This window comes from Anser anser (genome assembly GCF_964211835.1).
Source record: "Anser anser genome assembly, chromosome: 3".
NCBI lineage: Eukaryota > Metazoa > Chordata > Aves > Anseriformes > Anatidae > Anser > Anser anser.
This window is the reverse complement of record NC_139722.1, coordinates 89,460,817-89,479,599: the sequence shown is the minus strand read 5'-3', so window position 1 is coordinate 89,479,599 and position 18,783 is coordinate 89,460,817. Positions and strand designations below refer to the sequence as shown.

At 63.9% G+C, this 18,783-nt stretch overlaps 2 protein-coding genes across 2 annotated transcripts; both read left to right on the top strand.

Annotated features, from left to right (window-relative positions):
• The first annotated feature begins 171 nt into the window (after positions 1-171).
• NFKBIE (NFKB inhibitor epsilon) lies at positions 172-11,163 on the top strand. The gene is made up of 6 exons (XM_083832646.1): positions 172-640; positions 8,355-8,457; positions 8,703-8,934; positions 9,041-9,129; positions 9,280-9,528; positions 9,651-11,163. Exons 1-6 carry the CDS (start codon positions 291-293, stop codon positions 9,714-9,716), a joined length of 1,089 nt encoding a protein of 362 aa, XP_083688772.1. The 5' UTR covers positions 172-290; the 3' UTR covers positions 9,717-11,163.
• Positions 11,148-17,675, top strand: SLC35B2 (solute carrier family 35 member B2). Its single transcript, XM_083832645.1, has 4 exons — positions 11,148-11,503; positions 13,517-13,710; positions 14,115-14,275; positions 15,507-17,675. Exons 1-4 carry the CDS (start codon positions 11,163-11,165, stop codon positions 16,443-16,445), a joined length of 1,635 nt encoding a protein of 544 aa, XP_083688771.1. The 5' UTR covers positions 11,148-11,162; the 3' UTR covers positions 16,446-17,675.
• The last annotated feature ends 1,108 nt before the right edge of the window (positions 17,676-18,783 follow it).

The following is an 18,783-nucleotide window of genomic DNA, read 5'->3' as shown; positions in this document are numbered from 1 at the left end:
CCCCCTCGCAGCCCACGGTGCGGAGGGTGCCGGGGCTCAGCACCCCGGGGCTCAGGACCCAGGAGCCACCCGCGTGGGCACCCCCGGCGCTGGGGGAATCCCGGGCAGGCGGGGCCGGGCGCGGCTGAGTCAGTGCGGGCAGGGGAGGAGGAGGAGGAGGAGGAAGAGGAGGAGGAGGAGCCGCGGCGCTTTGCCTGTGCGCCGGCCGCCGCTCGCTGGCTTTCCGGCCATGAGCCCCCCGGTGCCGGGGGGCCCGGGGCGGGCGGGCGGTGGGCGCTGAGCGCGGCGCCATGGCGAGGGCGGCGGGCGGCGGGTGCCGCAAGGAGGCTGCGGGCTGGGAGGGCGACGAGGGGCAGTGCGACTCCGGCATCGAGTCCCTGCGCTCGCTGCCCGGCGGCCGGGAAGCCCCGGCTGGCGTCGAGCCCCCGGTGCCCGCCGAGGAGCCCCCCGCGGAGGAGCGCCCCGCCGAGGAGCCCCCCGCCGAGGAGCGCCTGGACTCCAGCTACGGCTCCGGAGCCCTCCCCGAGGCGCTGCCCCGGCTGCCGGCAGCCTGCGGGGCCGAGGAGCCGCCGCCGCCAGCCGAGGGGCTGAGCCGGAGGCAGCTGGAGGCTCTCACCTTCGTCTCGGAGGATGGCGACACGTGAGTGAGCCCAGGGCGGCCCGGCACGGCCCGGCCCGGCACGGGGTGCCAGCCGCTGCTGGCCATGGGGCTGCGCCGGGGAGCTGGGGTGGGAGCGCATCGGCCCCGCGGCGCTGCTTCGCCAGGGGTGCGAAGCGCCCCGAGCCGTGGGGAGAGCTTGGCCGTCCAACGCGGTGGGTGGGCGAGACCCAGAACCAGCTGGGCTGTGCGCAGCACCCCGAGGCCCCTGGATGGACGGTGGTGCTGAGCCGAGCACCCCGAGAGCTGGTTGCTCTCCGGTGGAGGTGGCCTGCGGGGCGGCAGCGCCGTGACGGAGGGGACCGGCTCCTTTCAGGGCAGGGGGCCTCCCGCGGCTGCAGTGCCCTCCTCAAGGGCAGAGGCATCGCACCGGGGTTACTCGCTTCGGCTTCTGGTAACTGCATTCAGCTAGTCACGTCTCTCTCCTGTCCTGCGTTCCCCTCGATGGAAGGTTTCCATCGCAAGCGCACGCAGTGTGCTTGCAGCTCAGGAGCCTTGCCCCGAGCCCAGGCTGGCATTTAATACTGAGTAATGGTGCAGGAGGAAGAGAAACTCAGAGGCACTGGTACAAGCGAGGAAGCAAACGTCTAGAGTCGTGTCGGTGCAGCGGGCTGATGCTGGAGCTGCAGGGAGACCGGCCTCGCCCAGCAGGGCCAGCTGCCTCCGAGGCTGAAGGCGAGACGGGAGCGAGCCCGGGTGTTTACTTCCTGGTTAGGAGGGAGCCTGCACGGCTGCTAATTAGTTCATTAACGCTCCCTGTGGGATCTGCTCTGAGGATTGGCTGGAAGCCTGGCAGCGAGCAAGGTTAGCCTGCGCGCGGCCGCCTACGCTTCCCGGCGGGCGCAGGGACGGTGCTGGCTGCTGCTGCCCCAGCTGCGGGCCAGCCTGGAGCTCCCCTGCGCGGTGCTTCACCCTCTTTCCCGGCCGTAACTCCACGGCCAGCGTGCCCGCAGGGAGAGCCACGGGTATTTTAGGCAGGCCTGCGGAAATAACGCGGCAGAAAAGCAGCCCGCGGGGTTGTGGTGCACCCGGGGCTCACCCGTCGGCGGCGTTCGTCAGTGGATGCGGCTGTTTGGAGACGCTGTTCGGGTCTGTAAAGGGGCTGAGCCCGCTGCTTGTCAGACTTGCTTGGCCAGAGCCTAACCTAACGCAAGCATGTCATTAACTGGGGAAACACGAATTGGTGGCGCCTTAGTTGCTCTAGGCAGGAGAGGCTCTCCAAGAGCTCTCCGAATGGCTGCAGTTGCTCTTCTGTTTTCTCTCTTTGCGACAACGCAGCTTAGAACAGGAAATCTGTAAAGGGCAAGGGAGGGAGCAAAAAGCCTGCTGGTGCGGCTCGCGCAGCTCGGGGCTGGAGAGGTCAGCGCAGGGAGCCTGCTCCCAGCGCTGGAAAGAAACTGTATTCTTGTGGTCGGGGCGGCCAGGCTGTGGACTTCTGCCTCTTCTATTCCTGGCTCTCCTCCTGACCCTGCGGGAGAGGTAGGCGGCGTTTATATTTAGCACTGCTGAGCATCCACCGCTCCAGCACCGCCTTGAGCTGCCGTCGGTTTTGTATGCAAAACCAAACCGGGGCTGAGAGCAAAATGCTGTAAAAGTCTAGGGAACGGTGGCTCATCAGGGTGGCGGAAGATCCCCAGAGGAAAGGGATCAGGTGGCCACGGGCTGCATCCCTTCCATCCAGCCAGGCAAACCTGGCGACTTCTTTTCATCTCAGTCAGCTGCACGTTTCCTCGCACGCCGTGCTTCAACGTCTGCCCCAAAGCAGACCCAGGCTGAGAGTGAGACTCGTACCACCATTGCACTTCAGAAGACTTGGGCAATAACGCTTCTCTGTAACGCTGTAATTCTGAAAACACAGAAAGTTCAGGGTTTGGGCTGAGCAGTTCCTGTTTCCCCAGCTGCCCCGGCTTGGTACCCAGCAGTACCCAGAAGGGCACCGTGTTTGCCCAGAAGGATCTGCCAAAAGTATCGGCTGCCCACGGCACTGCCCTCCCACCTGCACGGCAGGGATGTCGTGGGCAGCGAGGCGTGCGTGCCAGGGGCTGTGTTTTTCAGCCTGGCACTTGTGGCAGAAGCACACGAGGGGGTGGCAGAGGCGAGGAGCGCGCTAGACCAGCTAGAGAGTCAGCAGGATCTTCCCGGGATGGCTTCCCGCAGGAGGAGAGCGCCAGTGGAGGCAGGGCGAAGGCACGGGGCTAAAACCAAGGGTTTCTCACTCAAAATTAGCAGGGGGCCTGCTTGCGTGGGAAGGAAGTTGGCTAACACGGGGGACGTGGGGGTGACGGCCAGCGAAACGCGTGGGCGCCCCTACGCCAGCAGCCGCCTTCCAAGAAGCCTTTGCAGAAGCCTCAAAAGCCCTCTCCCCGCCTCCCCCGGGCAACCGGCGGCCCCCTGCCGCGGGGAAGTCGGGGCTGTAGTAATTGGGCAAGTGCACAGTGCTCCTAGAGAGAGGCCGGTGGGGCTGCGGTGGCAGGCAGGAGCAGGGGTGACGGATGGGGTGTGCTTAGGGCATCGATGTACATCCTTATTCCGTGGCAGGGCAGAGAGCGAGCCCAGCCAGGGCTGCTCCCGTGCTCTCTGCGTTCTCCTCCGAGCATCCGCCTCTTCCTTTCAGCTCGGCTCCTTTTCTGCTGCGCTGAATCCCGCTGGGATTGCTCCGCGTGGAAGCGAAGAGAGGGGCTTTCCAGCCGCAGGGATGGCGAGCTCCGAGCAGGCAGCGTTGTTGTCGTGCCCTGGCCTCCAAACAAGCTCAACCTTTGTTAGGAGTCACCGAGGAAAACCCCTCCTTCCTGGCTTCGCCGGGCAGATGCAGGAGCCCGGCGTCCTGGGAAAGGGGTGGGTGTGGGACGGCTCCTTTGGGGTGGGATGGGATGTGAAGGGATGGCCCGTAGCGTTCCCGCACTTGGGAAGACCTCCCCATTTGCTCGGGTCCGTGGCAGCCCCTGCGAGCTCGGGGGAGGCAGAATTGGTACGTCAGTGCAGGAAATCAGGCAGCGCTTCCTCTCTCCAGGACTTACACGTTCTGCCTGAAGCGTTTCCCTTTCTTAGGGCTTCTGCCACGGGTACCCAAGACCACAGTGATGTTCCCCGGGCGGTGGTGGTCTCGTGGTGAGCCAGCCAGCGGGGCGGATGCTCGGGGGTCCCCGGCTCGCTCCCGGCAGGCAGATCTCAGCACGCATCTGCTGGAAAAGGGGACGGAGCCCTTTAGGTCAGGCGTGTGCGCGGTGGGTAGCAGCATCTCGGGGAAGGGGGGAGCAGAGGAAGCCCGACTTCCTCCTTCCACCAGCGACAAGCGCTGCCCCGTCTGCTGATAAGAAATCACGTGCCAGTGACTCGTGGGCTGAGATGCGTTGGCGACGGCTGGGGGACCGCTGCTTGAGTAAATTTGGGTCCCCGCAAGTGGTGATGTTCTGGGCTCCCCGTGACTGTGGTCGGGGGGGGTCTTCCCTGCTGAGCCCTCGCCTGCTGGGGCAGCCATCGAGCGCGAGGCCTCCTCTTGCCACTTTTAACCAGTTTTCCCCTGGCCCCCGAAGTTCCTGGCATCTGCAGGGGTCACACACTTGCAAACTTGACTTAACGCAGCCAAGTCCTCTTGAGACAGTGCTGGCGAGAGGTTTTTCCCTGTTCTGATGACTTCAGCCTGACCTCGAGGATGCCTCCTCAGACTTTCCGCCTGCACAGGCTCACCTCGGAGCTGGGGAGAGGCGCAGGGAACTTCAGGACAAAGGCTGGAAATTTCCATGTGCCGGGATGCAGAAGCCTGGCTGTAACAGACCAGCTGGGCTGGGGAGGGCTCTGAGCCCTTGCTCGGCCACCGCCGGGAAAAGCCCGAGCTCAGCTGAATCAACGAGGAAAGCTTCGGGTTTTGTAGGTTTGGTGCGTTTTGTTTCTTTTGTGTTGGGTGGGTAAGAGAGAGGTCGGACGTGGCCGTGCAGGACGGAGGCTGTGGGGTCTGAGCTGCGAGGCCGTGTGGCTGTGGGCGAGCTGTGTGGGATGGCCCCCGCACCCCGGGGCCGGGAAGTCCCGCCGTGGGGGCAGGTGCAGGGCCGAGGGGGGCCCTGGTTGATCCGAGACCTGAGGCTGGTGCCTCATCTCGAGAAAACCCGGCGGCAGCGGGGATGCGTGAGCAGGGCCGTGAATGGTCGCTAGTGAGCTCAGAACCCAGAGGGTGCGCATCTGGGAGCAGAGGCGCCTTCATCTCATCCTCCTCTTCCTCCTCGTCCCCAACCTCGGGGCAAAAACCAGGTGAGCCTCCAGAGCCCCCAGCTGCCAGCAGCCCCTCTGGGGCTCGGGTGCAGCGGAGCGGGGCGGCGCTGCCTCTGCAGGCAGGGAGCTGGGCTGCCTTCGCTGCGCCTTCTGGCAGGGGTTCCTGCTGGTGTCTGAGGAAGCGGTTAGCAGCGCAGGTTAAAGGGCTGGAGCAGGGGAGCGGGGCAAGCGTTGGAATTCCCCCGCTGTTTTCCTCCCCGCTCGCGCTCCTCTGTGTTGCTGCTGATGCCATTTCCTCCTGGTAACGAGCTCCTCTTGTGCAAATCGCCCGCGTGGCTTCCTACTCCTCTGCTCAGACAACGGGAGGAGCCGGGAGCAAACTGGTCCCGCTGGGGACAAGGAGCTTACCTGGAGAGGGAGGGAGAAAGATCTGTTACAGCAAATTGTCCCGCCGAATGCTTTGTCCCTTGTTCTAGATACCTTCGGGGTGAGATGGCGAAGGGAGAGGCTGCTCTGAGGTCGAGTTGTTTTGCCCCGTGGATGGGGGGATCTGCACGGTCAGCCCCTTTTCTGAGGGGATGGAGAAGGTTATCCAGAGAACCGATGGGACTTGATTACGTCTGCTTGTGTCGGAGCTGGGTGTCACCGTTACCCTGTCCCCCTCGCCTCCACGTGCAGGTGTCCCCAGGGTGCCACGGACACCTTCCCTACCAGCTGCCTGGGCCCAGAAGCCTGGGAGACGGACAGCAGGGTGGAAATGGGTGCACCTAAATGGGGACCTCCGGGGACATGGTGGTGCTGGGTGCTCGACCCGGGGACATCCCCAGGGGCGGCCCTGACCCCCTGCTCCAGGATCATTCCCTGTCTGACGATGGGTAGGTCGCCTCGTGCTGATGCCCTGTACCCATGGGATCTGTGCGATTCAGAGTCCCCTCATGCCAGGACGGAGCTGCTCAGCACGTGGAGAAGCTGAGAAGGAGCCCAGCGGCCTGTGTGTGTAGGCTGGCAACCTTCCCCCTGCCCACAGCTCCTCTATTTGCTCGCTGCCCTTTCCGAAACTCCCCGTTGGCCTCTCCAAAAGCCCCCGCTGGCCACCCACCCGCGTGGCTGCAGGCAGGAGCATGGCGAGGGAAGCAGTGGGAGGCAGAGGAGAGGCGTGCGGCAGTCCAAGTGCGGAGCACGGTGGGGTGGAGGGCAGCTTCTGGCCAGGGCAGGGGCTGAGGCTGGACGAGGAGGGTGCCTGGCAGCACGTGGGCACTTGTCATGGGCGTCGTAGGTTTCCTGGGATTAGCAGGAGACGATCCCGAATCCTGGTTCGCACGGCTCTCCGTGGCCAAGGGTGCTTGCACACGTGCTCCTGGAGGGCTCATCCCGCCCTGGTGGCCGCTGCGCGATTCCCCCCAGCAGCTCACTGCCCCTGCAGCCATTTCGGGAAGTTGAGGCCTGGCAATGAGGAAAGAGGGGAACGAATGCAGAAATGAAAGCACGGGAGGAGGCTGTGCCTGGGTGGAGAAGGAAGACGGGGTGAAAAAATAAAATAAAATAAATGGCAGCCCTTTGAAGCGGGCACGTCCCAGCGTCGAGGTGAAAGCCGGAGCTGCGGGAAGGGTCGCTGGTGGTGCAGCCTCCAGCCCCCCTGCAGCAAAGATGTCCCGACTCGCCAGGCGTCAGCTTCCACGCTGGGCTCACGTGGAGCTGCAAAGCCACCCGTCCCGGGGCGAGGGAGATGCCGCTGGTGCAGGGCTGGGGTTTCCACCTCCCCCGTGCGGCCGCCCCACCTGACCCCACGTGGGGACGCGGTGGCGTGGGGCGCAGGGGATTCCTGGGTGGGCGGCGGGTGCCCCCCCCCCCCCGGCACGCCGCCTCTGGGCACAGCTCTCTCCCCCGGGAGCCAAGTTTGGCTCTGGAAAGTGAAAGCAGCAGAGGTTTAAAGTTCAACCTGAATTGCTTCGGAAAGTCCCCAGGCTGAGCGCTCCGTACCTGAGAGCGGCACATCCTGCCGTCCCCTCGCACGTGGCGCCCGGGAGTGGGCTTGGAGAGGCAGGGGCTGTCCCCTGCAGCGGGCAAAGGCCACTTCGGTGCAGGTGCAAACCCATCGGGGCATCTCCCTGCCCTGATTGCCAGGGCTCGGAGCCGTGGGAGCCCGCCGAGGGCAGGGGGAGCACCTGCAGCTGGTCCTGGCATGGATCCCACCAGCCCCCTGCCCTCCCCCTGCGCATTGGTGTGGGGGGGGTGCACCCGGCGGCCTCCTGGAGGCAAAACGTGGGTGTCCTCTGCTTCCCACGGGGAATTCCCTGCTGCGTCGCGACCCGGGGCTTCCCCGGGGACGCGGCCCTTCGGGCGCAGCCTCTCCCCAGGCAGCGGGGCGAAGAGGAACTTGCTTGTTTCGCCACCAAAAATGGGGCTTGCCTGAGGGCGCCCGGGGTGCCAGGCACCAGCTTGGCCCGTGGAGGAGGTGGTTTTGCTGGGCTGCTCGGGCTCCGCGCCCTTCCACCTCCCTCCTGCCTTCAAGAGCTGTCCTGTACCTTTACCCCACACCCTCCAGGGGCCCAGACCCCTGTGCAGGAGGGGCTGGGGCACAGCAGGTTAGCGCTGCCGGGCTGGAAACTCCCTCCGGGCTCGCTGCTGCTGCTCTCACTTCTGTTCTGACTGCGCGTGGACAGCGAGGACCGTCGCGAAACCCGCACGAGCATCACGGCAGGAAGGGGAAGGGACGAGTGGGATGGGAATGAAATCTGCCCTCGGGTTGGGGCAGCCCGGGCTGCCGGGGCGTCAAACAGCCGTGGGTGCCGGGGACTGGGGCTCTCCGCTGGCCACCGAGCTCTGCGGGGAGCTCTGGTGTCCCTCTGCTCGGCGCCAGCCCTGCCGCGGTGTTGCCGAAGGGGAAGGATGTGGAAGAGAGAAGAGGAAATCAGCGTGGGCTGGCGGAGAGGCTGGCACGGGGACCGTGCCGCACAGGTGGACTTGGATCGCTGCCGGGCTCCTGCCCGACTTTTGCCGACCGCCTTGGTGCAGGGGAAAGCAGAAGTGTCGTCCTGCATAGCCAGCAGCGGGGAACTGGAATTCCCCTGGCAGCCGCCCGGGTCCAAACCTCCCGCCCAGTGGCCAAAGCCAGCCCTCAGGTTCTCCGATACGCCTGCCAGGCTCTTCCGTCCTCCCAGGGCTGGAGGCCGGTGTTTGTGATGAGGCCAGAGAGAGGACCCGCCGGTGCTCAGAGAGGACAGATGGGTCACATCCACCGGGGGTCAGCCCAAAGGTCCACCCCAGGGAGCATAAGGCTGCGTTTCTGTCTTCTGGTCCTGTCTTCTGTGGCTGAGCTTCCCTGGGGAGAGGGCAGGATGGAGGAGCTGTGAGCTGGTGGGAAGGGCAGGTGGCTGGGGAAGGTGGGGAGCTCAGTTCGCTTTGTAGCGCTGGGGGATCTGTTCCGCTGAGCATGTCACTTGGGACTGATTTTTCTTTTTTTTTTTTCCCACCTCTGTCCCCTCTGCAGGTTGGTTCACCTGGCCATTATCCACTGCGTCCCCGACGTGGCTCTCTGCTGCATTGCTCAGCTGCCCAGAGAGGTGCTGGAGATCCAGAATGACCTTTTCCAGGTACGTGGGTGTGATGGGCGGAAGAGGAGGGCAGGTGCCACCGCGTGTAGGCACCCAATCCACCTGCCCTTTCCCCGGGGGTTGCTCACCCACACGCTGCAGAGCACAGTGAAGGTCCCGTGTGAGCAGTCCCTTTTTGGGGAGGAGGAAGGCAACCCCCGGGGAGGGAGGATTGGCAGCTCCCAGCACCGAGGGTGAAGGGATGCCCACCCAGCCTCCTAATTCCTGCCCCCCCTCCTCGCTAGACCCCGCTGCACCTGGCCGTGTACCTGGAGCAGCCCAGCGTGGTCGAGGCGCTGATGCACAAGGGAGTCAACCCGGGGCTGCAGGACCGCAACGGCAACACCCCGCTGCACCTGGCCTGCGAGCAGCAGCGCCTCTACTGCGCCCAGCAGCTGCTGCAGGGCACGGCCCTGCCCCAAGGCACGGCCGAGCCCCCCGAGCACCACCAGGACCTGCAGCTCCAGAACTGGCAAGGTGAGACCTAGCGGATGATGGGTCTGCCTCGGAGGCTCTGCTGCGTACGCGCGAATCCGGCAGCGCGGCGTGCTGAGGGTGGCTCTCTCCTGTCTCCCCGCCCCAGGCTTGGCCTGTCTGCACATCAGCACCTTGAAGGGGAACATCCAGATGATGTCCCTGCTGCTGCAGAGCGGTGCCAACATCGACGTTCAGGTGAGGATGGGCCGCCGCGTGGACGTCCCCCGGCTTTGGGGCAGGGGTGCTGCGTGGCTGGGAAGCGCTCTGCTTGGATGGGGTGGAGAGGAAGGACCGTGGCCCATGGGTGCCACAGGGACCCCACACCCACGTGCTTGTTGTCTGCAGGAGGGCACGAGCGGGAAGACCCCGCTGCACCTGGCGGTGGAGTGCCACAACCGCAGAGCCGTCCAGTTCCTGCTGCACAACGGGGCCTACGTGGACGCCCAGATGTACAACGGCTGCACCCCGCTGCACCTGGCCGTGGGCCGCAGGGACACCGCCATCGCCGCCATCCTCTCGCACTCCGGGGCTGACACCCTGCTGAGGAACATGGAGAACGAGACGGCCCAGGACCTGGCTGACGGCAACGACGACGTGAGTGCGGGGAGTGCTGCGAGCCTGTAGTGGGGTGGCACTTCCCTTGGGAGGCGGGGGGCTGGGCGGACCGGCGGAGGCACGGCCTGGATGCTTACACCTCATACTTTTGGTCTCTGTAGCTCCTCGCCTTGCTGCCCTTCGACGACCTGAAGATCTCGGGGAAGCCCGTCGTGTGCTCTGAATGAGCGGCTGGACTCCTTGGCCCGGCGGGCAGCCTCCTCGCCCCGCGCTGTTGCCCTGATGCCCGCCGGGACCTCGCCTGCCCGCAGTGCAGTGGGCGCGGAGCCATGCTGGGAGACGTTTTACCCTCCCAGGAGAGAAGTTTTGTTGGCCTCAGGCTGCCTTCCTGGACGGCGGGAGGTGGCACCACGAGCACTACACACAGGGAAGGCTTTTTTTTTCTAGGCTTCGTGCCCAGCAGGGTCTGTGCTGCAGCCCAGCAGGACTGAATTTCCCCTCCCTGCCACGGGTCTGAATTGCAGGGGTCTGCGGGCTCCAGCTTGCCCCGGGACGGAGCAGGAGAGGACTCCTTTATCACACTGCACAGGGGACGGAGCATCATCTGGCACCCCCAAACACCAGCAGAACAAGCGTGGGGTGAGCAGTTACCACTCGCTCTAATAAATGTTTGTTCTGACTGCGGGCGCTCGAGGTCTCGTGTGATCCAACCCACCCCGCTCCCCGCCTGGCTCCAAGGTGAGGGGGAGCCGGGGCGCAGAGGGGAGCAGGGGGGAGGGGGGATCCCCGCTTGCAGAGCCTGTCTCGGATTCAAGGCTGAGCCTGGGGGTCCCAGCCCGGTGCTCTGTTCCCCCACTGTCCCACCAAGCACCTGGCAGCGGGGCTGAAGACGCAGAGCACGGGAGGTACCAGAAGAATGGGTGACGGATCCTTGCTTCTGCTACCACGCCTGACATCCCGCTGCCTTACCGCACCGCGGTTCCTCTTCTGCAACGAGTATGAAAGATCCCGACCCGCCTCCCGGCACAGGAGGTTGTTTAAAAGCCACAGGCCATAGGTCTTCCCCGGGTTTTGCATTCTCCCAGGCCGAGGAGATGGCGGGGTTATTTCCACATCCCTCCTGTTGCTCACCTCCCTTCCCTGCCCCCTCTCCGATGCAAGGAACGTGCGACGCCCTAGGGAACCAGCACCAAAGGTGCTGTGGGAACAGAGGCACGAGCGTGCCTGACCCCACCTCGGCCGGGGAAATCCCCCGCTTGCAGCCTGGGAGCAGCTCCCATTGTCTGGGGCAAGTCCTGCGTGGCGCAATCCCGGGACCGAGATGCCCCCGAGCCGCTCACCTTCCTCATCCCTTCTTGGAAGGACAGGCGCGAGGGAACCAACGCTGCCAGGAAAAGCAGCGCCTGCTCCCCCCAGCCCTCCCTGAAGCTTCCCAGGGCTCTTCAGCAGCCCTGGGGTAGAGATCGCTTGGGTTCGCTTTTGTTTTATTTCAAATCTCCGCCTTCCAGCAGGGCCTCAGCCTTGCCGAACATAAGCCGTGTTGTGCCAGCGGCTCCGGCCAGCACCAGGTGCCCCAGGGGACACCAGCTTGGGGGGGGGGGGGGGGGTTAGGAAAAAGGCAGAATCAAGCCATCTGCACTTTTTTTTTTAATAAAAGTGTTTTTTTTTTTTAAATGAGTGTCGCAAAATATTTCTGGGCGGCCTCTTGGGGGCTACGGCCAGCCCTGCCTCTCCGTGCTTACTGTGGGGGGGGGGGGTTATGGGGTTGCGTGGTGCCGGGGCTGTGGGGCTGTGGGGTGTGGGGCTGTGGGTCCAACCCCGGCCGGGGCCGCGGGGCCTGGCTGGCAGCCCGGGGCCTCCACGTCCCTTCCCCCAGCGGTGCCCGGCCCCTCCGCGGCGGCAGGGGGCACTGTGGGGCGGCCGGCAGGGGGATCGCCGCCGCCGCCGCCGCCGCCTCCGGGAGCGGGCCGAGGGGAGCCGGCCGGGAGCGGGGCCGGGCCGGAGCGGGCCGCAGGTGGGCAGCGGGGCCGGGCCGGGGGGCCGCGGGGGGCCGGCGGCTGCCGGGGGCCGGGGGGGGGGGGAGGAACGAGGCGCCGGCGCGGGGCCGCCTGTGCCTCTCGTGTGCCCGCAGCGCTCCGCGGTGCTGCCGCGGGGTCCGGCAGCCCTCCGGCCGCAGGCGAGCGGAGCATCGCGGGGCATCGCGGAGCGGCCGGGTCGGGAGCACGGGGCCCTGCGTGGCTCCGGGGGCTGCGGCGAGGAGCAGGAGCCCAGCCCGTCGTCGTGGCTGCCCGGCTGCCCGCAGGAGCTGGAGCCGGCCCGTCACCGTGGCTGCCCGCACGCCCCGCACTGAGGCGCCTTTCAGCTGCCCCCCCCCCCCCCCCCCCCCCCCCCCCCGCTTCCACCTGTAACACTGGCGGCCCTGTTCCCTCGGCCCTGAAGCAGCTCCCGGGGCCTGGGAGGTGGGCGCAGGCACAGAGAGCCATTGTCCCTCCGTCCTCCCCTCCGCCGCCGGGGCTGGGAGAGCGGTGCGGGTTCTCCTCCCGCGGCGGCGCTCGGGGGGACGGAGGGGTGGTGGCACCGTGGCCGCGCCGAACGGGGCCGGCCGGCTTCCCGTCTCCATCAAGTGGAAGGGAGACGTGGCCTGCGAGCGTAGCAACCGACCCCACGTCTACAGCTGGCTTCTGCAACGGGAAACGGCCTCCCCACCCGCGCTGCCTGGCTGCTGCGAGCCACCGGGATTGCCTCGCTTCACGCAGGGAAACCTGGCAGCACGCGGGCAGCCCCGGCCCCGGGTGCACTGAGTGCTCCCCGACAGCCCGCGGTGCCCCTGCGGCACGGCTCTGAGGGAGGAGAGGACGGGCAGAGGTGTCCAGCTGCCCTTCCTAACAGGAGGAGAGGGGAGGAGTAGGAAGCAGGCAGGGAAACCCACCCCCGGCTGCTTGCACTTCTCCCCAGGTTGGGAATTTCTGGGTCCTGTAAGTCAGAGAAGGGAGATTTCAGGGTGAAGCACGCCCCGGCTTAGGTCAGGTTGTTCGACTCCGGAGCCCTGGCCACAGCAACTGAGGATAAGAAAAGCCCCCGAGGCCTTTCCCAAAGGGACAGGAGGGCAGTGGGGAGGGAGGGCTTGTTGTTCGTGAGGTGGCTGGGGACTTTCTTGCCTTTCCAACCCTAAGTTTGTAAGTCCAAGTCTCAGAGATTCACGGTGGGGCTACCAGAGATCACGTTTGGGTGGCCCCCTGAGCAGCCCCGGTTTGACTGTGCGATGGAGGGGACAGCGGAGGGACGAGCTCCTCTGGGGAGCCCTACAGCTGTTTTAAAGCTGCCTGGCTGACCACAGAGGACTAAAGCTGCACAATATCAGGTGCCTTCTCGGATAGTACTGGTGAAATCCCAAGCAGCCAGCTGATGGGGAGGTTCCTTCCCAGCCTCGCTCCCTGGCTGCGCCTTGCCAAGCGGGTAAGCCCTGGTAATTTCCTCTGAGGTGCAGGGAGTGCCTTGGCACGCTCAGCCCCAGGGCTGCCTGCTGCCCCTGCGGGGAGGTGGGGGAGCCTGGCAGCCTCGCGCCCTCCCAGCTCACCTGGCGCAGCCCGAGGGGAAGCTCTGAACCGTTTTCTTCCTGAAAGGAAGGCTGCTCTGGCCACAGGCTTGAAACGTGAGCTGCCAGGTAGGAGTTGCTCTTTCCACTCAATGACCTTTTCTTTTTTCCACCCAGGAAAGCAAACTGCATTTAGCTGCGCTAAAGTTTAACCTGAGAAGGTGAAGCGCGAGGTGCTCCTTGCGTATGGAACAAGGGCGTTGTCAAAACCAGCCCTTTACAGCAGTGTTCAAACATCCTCTCCGATCCTGGAAGCCCAGGCTTCCCAGTCTGAGTGTTCCCGAGCCAGAGCAAACGCAGCTAACAGCTGCTAACAACCTCCAAAGGGCCTTTCCTGCTCAACACGCTGTCATCTTTGCTGCCGTCTCTGGGGTGGGATCTGGGTGCTGGCTGCACGCTGGTAGCCCACCGTCTGCCTCTTCATCCCCACAGATTTTGTGTTCCCCTCGTGCTGGCTGCTCTCCCCACCATGGCTGCTGGTGAAGCGTTCCCCCCTGCCCTGCAGGACGCATGGGGGGACTTCTGGCTCTTCCGTTTCTTCGTTAATGCTGCTGGCTACGCGAGTATTGTGGTGCCAGGATTCCTCCTCATCCAGTACTTCAAGAGAAGGAACTACCTGGAGACAGGTAAGGGAAGCAGCTTCCCTTCCACATCCTGCCTCCCTGGGAGCTCTCCACACCTACTCTGCCACCCCCAGTCAGGGCTGGCAGGTGGGTCCCTCACCTGCTTTGTCGGAGCAGGCCTGGGCTGGGCACGGACTTGAGTCCTAGAGAAGTCTAGGAGCTACCCCAAAACAAATTTCTTCCAGGGCTGCATAAATAGTACAAGAACCGGTCTCCATCTCCTCGCTCTGCTAGGCTAGGCACGACTTTGTGCAGGGCAGGAGCTGGCTCCCAGCCTGCTAAAGGCCCCAGTCTCCATCTCGCAGTGCACGTATCCCAGCGACCTGGCTAGCAGTGGTGGAGGTTAGCAAGGAGGGAGGCTACACCTCTCCAGCTGTTGTGGTTAATTCTCTTCTCATCCCCTCCAGGCCGAGGCATTTGCTTCCCTGTCATCAAGTCATGCGTGTTCGGCTCCGAGGTGAAGTCTGTACACCCGGACGATGGCTCCCTGCCGCCCCGAGCAGAGCCCACGGAGTCCTCTACAGCCCGACAGGTCCTGAAGCTGCTCTTCTGTGCTGCTGGTCTGCAGGTAGGGGCCCTGCGTGTTTGTATGGCCATCCTGCTCCGGGAGGGGGAGCTGGACACCGGGTTTGTGCCACCAGCCCCTTGAAGGCCAAGGAGGCAGCGCTGTCCTTGATGGCAGGGCTGGAGGCTGGGACACAGCCTCTCCTCCAGGGCTGCTGTGTCACCTCTGAGCTGTGGACGTCTGTTCAGCTGGCGTCAGATATCTGAGTTGGGACAGCTCATCTGTCTGATCACAGCCCGCTGCCGCCATGAATAGGGAAAACTGAGTGTCAGCAGGATTATTAGGGCTGCTTTTGTTCTGGCCCTCATCAGAGCGGCCGGTAGTTTGAGCCCGCTTAATTCCCAGGCTCTCCTCTGGGTCACCTTCTGGGGCTGCTGCGTACTGCTGCCCTTCGGCTACAGAAAAAGAGGAATTTTTAATTTTAGATTCCTCAGGTCTCATCTCCAGCCTAAGCATCATTAGGAAGGGCCGCTTTTTGGGTCTGTGAGGACTAAAAATAATTTCTGTGATACAAAACCCGCAGCCAGCAGAAGACACCCACATCCTGGCCTACTATCCCAGCCCACGCAGCCTTGCTGCGAGGACACCCACGTTATTTCACGTCTCTGTACCTCGGTTTCTCAGGAGGGGCTGGGTGATGAGGGATGTCTGTGCTCCTTTTGTGAGGGGCTTGGTACTGTGGCACCAGGGCTGCATAAATAGCGGAGGTGGCAGCCAGCACAGTGATCATCCCCGGAGGAAAATCTCATCTGCTGGGTTTGAAACCAGATTTGATTTGGATGGGCCTGGGGAGTTGGAAGTGAAAACCGATGCAGAGGCCACCGGGAGAACTGCCAGGCCCTACTGCAGGGAGCTGGCACCGAACCCACGGCTGTGCATCGGTAACGGTCCCTGATCCTGCCCGTCTGGTTCAGCAGGCAGCTCAAAACAACCGCTCGTTGCGCGCTGGGGTGTCGCTTTCTGGGCTTCTCGTCCCTTGAAGAGGCTGAAAACGGAGCAGGGCTGGTTTAGTTTGGGACTGGATGTTCCCAGCTGTAACCACGAGGAACAGCGGGCTCCCGCAGGTGGGTGAGGCGGGGCGGCCCCGTCTCCAGCGTCGCGGGGAAGCGCTGCCACGCAGAGGCTGAGGCAAGGAAGGGGCAGGCGAGGATCTCCTGGGCTCTGTCCTTCCTTCCCGTGGCTGCCTGCAGCTGCCAGCAGGGCCCTGACTCCCTGTGCTCCTCCCGCTTCGCAGGCCTCCTACCTCACGTGGGGCGTCCTCCAGGAGCGCGTGATGACGAGGACGTACGGTGCCACCGAAACGGACCCCGGCGAGAAGTTCAAGGACTCCCAGTTCCTCGTGTTCATGAACCGCATCCTGGCCTTCACGGTGGCCGGGCTGTACTGCGCCCTGACCAAGCAGCCGCGCCACGGGGCTCCCATGTACAAGTACTCCTTCGCCTCCCTCTCCAACATCCTCAGCAGCTGGTGCCAGTACGAGGCCCTCAAGTACATCAGCTTCCCCACCCAAGTGCTGGCCAAGGCCTCCAAGGTGATCCCAGTGATGATGATGGGTAAACTGGTGTCCCGCAAGAGTTACGAGTACTGGGAGTACCTGACGGCTGCCCTCATCTCCGTGGGGGTCAGCATGTTCCTGCTCTCCAGCGCTCCCAACCGGCACGCCTCCACCGTCACCACTTTCTCGGGCGTAGTGCTCCTGGCCGGCTACATCATCTTCGACAGCTTCACCTCCAACTGGCAGGACGCCCTCTTCACCTACAAGATGTCCCCCGTGCAGATGATGTTCGGCGTCAACGTCTTCTCCTGCCTCTTCACGGTGGGCTCGCTGCTGGAGCAGGGCGCCCTGCTGGAGTCGCTGCGCTTCATGGCTCGCCACTCGGAGTTCACGGCCCACGCCGTGCTGCTGTCGGTGTGCTCCGCCTGCGGCCAGCTCTTCATCTTCTACACCATCAACCAGTTCGGCGCGGCCGTCTTCACCATCATCATGACGCTCCGCCAGGCCTTCGCCATCCTCCTCTCCTGCCTCATCTACGGGCACACCGTCACCGTCGTGGGCGGGCTGGGCGTAGCCGTCGTCTTCGTGGCGCTCTTCCTCCGCGTCTACGCCCGCAGCCGCATGAAGAAGCGCAGCAAGAAGCTGCCACCCGGCGAGACCCCCGTGCAGAAGGTCTAGGGAGCCGGGGGGGGCCGCGGCCTCCGAGCTGTGCCTGCTGTCCTGCCTCTGCCGGGGGGCACTCGCTTGATTTCTCGGACCCCGCCGAGGAGCAGGGTGGGGTACGGGTAGGCTGGACCAGTGACTCACTTTTCCAACTGCTTTTCCTGGGGAAGGGGCTGCAGCGAGCCCAGGCTGCCACAGCTCCAAACCTTTCTCTTTGCCTTAACGGGTCAGAGGCTTCCAGCCGAGGCACAGGCTCACCCCCGGGGGAAAGCCAGCATGGAACTGCTAGTGCCACTGCCCTGCCTGCGCCTCATGGCTTCCCTCCAAGGTCACTGATTGAACAAGGGAGCTCTTTTTTTCCGGCCCTATCTTGCCTCTGGCTGACACGTCTCCGTTTCTGTCGCTACTACAGAGCTCAGCAGGAGGAAGAAAAACACTAACTCTGTCTTTGAAACGTCTCTACAACGAGGGAAGCACCGAGCTGAGCCTGTGCTAGGGCTGGGAGCAGTAGGACAGACGCTCCCCGCCCCTCCAGCCCCCCTTCCCAGGAGGTGCTCCAGGTGGGACAGGCACGGCCATGAGGCAGCCTGTCCTACCCCAGGCCTGGGATCTGCTCCGGGAGAGCTGGAGCCGAAGCCAGGGCCTCCGTTTGGGTTCGTCAGTCCCTCGCCCCAGCTCCAAGTCACTTTTCTTCATGCCTCCCAGTCCGGGCTGACGTTTATGCAGACGGAGGCTGGCTGGCGCAGCTCCCGAGGCTCGCTGAGTTGCTGTAGGTTACTTTTCGGTTACAGCCGCTGCTGTTACAGGCCAAAGGCCGCAGCGCCCAGAACCCCAGGGTCAGCGCCAGGCTGGCGCAGCGGTTTCTGGGCTGTGTAGTTGCCATTCAGAGAAGCACAACGACCACCCTCTTCATTTTTATTTTTTTTCCCCTGCCAACTGGAGGCATTGACCCCAACTTTCTTGGGGGTCTTGCCAGAGCCCCCCAGTGCCTGGAGGCCTGTGGGATGGGGCAGAGCCCGCTGCGGTGCCTTGTCCCCGCTCCGCAGGGGATGGAGCACGTGGGCACCAGCAGCAGGGGAAGGGGCAGGGGGGCCGCTCCCACCGCTCTTCCCCAGGAGCCCGGCTTTTACTGGCTGACCCTGTCCTCCCCCACGCGACCTGACTGACAAGCCAGCAGGTTTTGGTACTTTTGAAAGGCAACTTTTGTCTCTATTTTATTAAATTAAAGATATGCTGCATATAGTACCCTGGGGGTAAATGTTCTTTATTTTCTTCTTCTCTCTGTACCTGGAAGGAGGGGAACGAGCCTCCCCAACCCCTTCCCTAGTCTCTCTGGGACAAAGCTTTCTGGGTTTCCTTTCCAAACAGAGGTCAGCCGGAGCTGCACCCGCAGCTACAAGGCACCTCAGAGCAAGATCCCTGCGCACACAGCTGGGCAGCGCTGTCAGGGAGTATCGTCTCTGCTTACGGGAGTAACAGGGAACAGGCTTTACGGGGTACACTTGTACCAACACCAGCTCCACACATCCCATCCACCCGCCCACTGCATGCCTTGTGAAAAGCCTTGGCTCCAAGCTGATGCTGCCTGGTCCTTGTGAGCAACAGGACCTTGGCCTAACACCCAGAGAAACTGGGAGAGGCAGGAGACACAGAGATGAGGCACAGGAGCAGCCTGTAAGGGTAACAGACCTGGTGCTAAGCACAGCCCTGGCTTCCTAGCACTTGGCTCTCCAGGAGCTTTATCTAAGCTCCCTTCCGTCACCCTTCCCTTTGCCTCCACTTATTTGCAACAAATTCCCCCCCAAATGTTTGTCACCCTCCCAGTGTGCTGCCAGCCTAAAATAGAGCAGGAATTTTGGTTTTAAACAGAAGTTTCTCTGTGCCACGTTGGGAATGGGAGCCTTTTCTCATTTAAAACAGATTGGAGGAACTGTTCAAGATGGAGGCCGGCTAGAACCCACTCCATCTCGTGCCTGCGGCTGCTGGGAAGCAGCCAGCGTCACTCGGTGTCCCTGTCCCCGGCCAAACCCAGAAGCCGGCGTGGCAGAGGGTGACAATCCCACACCTGGGGCATGACTATAGTGCACAGGGCAGATGAACCGGAGGTGCTGCCCCAGGCCTCTCGGTCACCCGGGACGCTGGAAAAAGAAAGTGAGCAGCAAGATGCCAAGCCCAGAAGCAGCAGGGCAGAGGTGGGAGGAAAGGTGGAGCTGAGCCCCGAGCAAAAACCCTTTGACACCAGAGCTGCGCGCAGGCAGCCAAGTAGTCGCGAGCAGTCACTCCCACCCCAGCCCTGCGCCGCAGGGGACAGGCGGACGGCTCCTGCCACTGCTCAGCCCACAGAGCCGCTCAG

Excerpts from the sequence above, each read along its gene's own strand:
- NFKBIE (XM_083832646.1), top strand. The coding sequence starts at position 291 with ATGGCGAGGGCGGCGGGCGGCGGGTGCCGCAAGGAGGCTGCGGGCTGG. Across the intron at positions 8,458-8,702 it reads TCCAGAATGACCTTTTCCAG|ACCCCGCTGCACCTGGCCGT; the intron begins GTACGTGGGTGT and ends CCTCCTCGCTAG. Across the intron at positions 9,529-9,650 it reads TGGCTGACGGCAACGACGAC|CTCCTCGCCTTGCTGCCCTT; the intron begins GTGAGTGCGGGG and ends TGGTCTCTGTAG.
- SLC35B2 (XM_083832645.1), top strand. The coding sequence starts at position 11,163 with ATGAGTGTCGCAAAATATTTCTGGGCGGCCTCTTGGGGGCTACGGCCA. Across the intron at positions 11,504-13,516 it reads CGGGCCGGAGCGGGCCGCAG|ATTTTGTGTTCCCCTCGTGC; the intron begins GTGGGCAGCGGG and ends TCATCCCCACAG. Across the intron at positions 13,711-14,114 it reads AAGGAACTACCTGGAGACAG|GCCGAGGCATTTGCTTCCCT; the intron begins GTAAGGGAAGCA and ends CATCCCCTCCAG.